The 2993-nt window shown below is 23.7% G+C and overlaps 1 protein-coding gene across 1 annotated transcript in view; it reads right to left on the reverse strand.

Annotated features, from left to right (window-relative positions):
* The window catches only part of LOC108688944, a 39545-nt gene that overhangs the window by 4750 nt on the left and 31802 nt on the right, over nucleotides 1-2993 (reverse strand). The window contains 4 exon segments of the mRNA XM_018195503.1: nucleotides 531-548; nucleotides 2125-2202; nucleotides 2414-2594; nucleotides 2700-2797. Coding sequence (XP_018050992.1) covers nucleotides 531-548; nucleotides 2125-2202; nucleotides 2414-2594; nucleotides 2700-2797 — 375 coding nt within the window.

The raw sequence follows: 2993 nt of genomic DNA on the forward strand, positions 1-2993 counted from the left end.
ATATATATATATATGCATGTACATATACATTAACGGAATATATAAATTACACTGTGTATTGATAAGCACTTTATAAGTATGATTTAATTCATCTTCATACGCGGAAAATTTGCTATCTTAGAAAACTTTGTATTTATATCTCTTTATTTATAACATAGCTAAATAGTAAAATATCGACATAAAAGAAATACATTAGGTATGTAGAGGATATACATGACTTTTCAGATCAGAATTTCATAATGTTAATCTTTTTTACGAAAAAATATCAAATGTCACAAAAAATCTATTTTTTGTACATTAAATGTCAATTATTTTGGAAACCTGATGTGAAATTTAATTGTTTTTGTCATCCAAAAATCTATAGAAAGCTTGTATTCTTTCTTCAAAATAATTGAAAAAAACATTTGTTTGTAAACTAATGTTATTTACAGAAAAACGATATACAGTAATATAACATTTATACACATTTATGACATTCTAACACTTTATTTTATAAATAATTATGTTACCTTATATTTCCGTTCATTAATGCTGATGCTTTATAATATCTTATAAACTAAAAAAAAGGCAATTATAGAGGCAGAATAAAAAAGGAAAATGATATAGGCAAGAATGTGAAATAATTTATTAAACCGTTTACCCAAGTTTAGATTGTAGAGAAAGCATATATTTATTTACATAATATATAAATATTATTGTCAATTCCTGAAGAGCAAGATTAATAAATAAAAGTTAACCCCTTGCGATGAGAAAATATATTAAAATACGTACTTTTAAATTATCTTTGATCATTTATTAAATATTGAATAACAATCATTTACGTGATTTATAAAACGTTGATGCGTTTCATGAAATTTTTCAAAAAATACTATTTTTTATGACTGTATTTTTTGAATTACACATACTAAATATAAATTATTTCTTCTGTGAACGCAAGGAGCTAATAAAATAGCGATTTGTAGCATAGCCCCGTACATGCCTCGTAATAGATATCCCATACTCCGTTTAGATATAAAATATTAACTTCTTGTACTTTAAGCAAAAACAATTAACATAAAAATTTGTAAAAATTATAAAATAAAAAATCACATCTAGAACGATCGGAACGCTCTTATTTTATTTATTTACTATTTAATAATAAATAACTTTCTCTTATCGTATTTTTAAATAATCTGATAGCGATAATTCCAACAACATTATATATATGCACATAATATATATAAATAGAATAATTTTAAAATGATATTAATCTTTGTATTAAAACAATAAGTTGCACTTATTTCCTATTTTGTCAAATGTTATTTTTAATCATTATTTTTTGTAAAATTAATTCTGACAACAAATCTTATAATTCTAATCTGTAACAAGAAAGATCTTGACAAGAAATAATTAACATAAAGAAAAATTAAAAATATAATACAATATTTTAATAACAAGTCACAATATACTTGAAACAAGTAATACATAAACAAATAAAGTAAACAAGAAAAACTTTTCTTAACTTGTTCATGATATTATTAAAATATTTTATATACTATTTAATGAGGCAATTTTTGCATTTTTATTTCTTTCATTATTTATTAATTAATTATTGACTAATTTGATTTGACTAGCTTTCACCAAAATACAATATTAATTCAAATATTTGAATAAAATGCCATAAAATGAAATTGCATCATTGAAACAAAGCTAATTCATTTTTGTCTTATTATATTTTAGCATATTATATTAGTAGCACCATATATATTTATTTATTTATATTAATATAAAATTTATATTAATATAAAAATTTTCGTTTATTCCTAATAAAAAGCAAGATACGTAGGAAAAGCAGTGAAATCGAATTATTCGCTTATCTTCATTAAAAAATTTGAATTTTTTCTCGCATAAGGAATATAAGTATCGGAATATATGTATCGAGCATTATTTATCATTATTTCCTTCACCATATTAGTTTGTGACCTGGTTAAGTAATAATATACAATATGAAAATCGATATCAGCAAACCGAAATTAAACCGAGAATTAAATGTTCCACCACCTTTGTATTTATTCCATTCGATTGTTGATTCCTTTCTTCATCAGATTTTTTACGAAATAGGGGCATATATAGAACGTCTATTACCTGGAACTTCCAAGTTGGCAGAAGTTATGGTGGAACCTAAACTATTCGTTGCCGTACATGCATAAGTCCCGGCATCCTCTACATAAGAAAAATACATAATTATCTGATAGAGAATTATTATTTTCTTCTTTATACTTGAATATAATTATTTATTTGCTTAAAATTATTTGAATTTCATTCAAATAATTCTAAGTAAATAATTTTGTAAAAATATGTGCAAAAATAAATTAATACAATTAAAAGATTACATACAAGCATAAAATATTGTATATATACACTTGTACCGTACCAGGTAAAGCTCTCATTATGGTAAGACGACAAATGCCGTTTCTGTATTGAATTTCGTGACTCTTAGAATTTTCTACGATTCTATTATTTTTTGACCATAGAATATTGGGTTGTGGTTCTGCTTGAACAATACATTCGAATCTAGCTGGTTGTCCGCTTATTACCGCAATACCTTTCAGTGGCTGTAATAATGATCAACATTTCTTTGTAACATGATTTTTGATTAGAATTATTTTAAAATTAATAAAAAGCCTTTAACATTAATGTTATTAATTTAATTATATTACCGTAATGAATATAGGAGCTTTCTTCGGTAAAACTTCGATATAAGGTTGAATTATTTCTGTAATCGATGATACGCCGTTGTTAAGCGGCCAAGGTGAACCTATATAATTTTTTTTATAAAAACTTAATGGAAAAATAATATTAATATTTACTCACAGTATGTAGTAATAAAAGAATATGACGTGGCAAAGTGATTAATGCGTAATTTAGTATAATAGTACAATAGCAAGTGACAAATTGTTAGAATCTAAAACCTAAATAAATAATATATATATGTATATATATATATTATTTAT

This window comes from Atta colombica, unplaced genomic scaffold (assembly GCF_001594045.1).
Source record: "Atta colombica isolate Treedump-2 unplaced genomic scaffold, Acol1.0 scaffold250, whole genome shotgun sequence".
In the NCBI taxonomy this organism is placed as follows: Eukaryota; Metazoa; Arthropoda; class Insecta; order Hymenoptera; family Formicidae; genus Atta; species Atta colombica.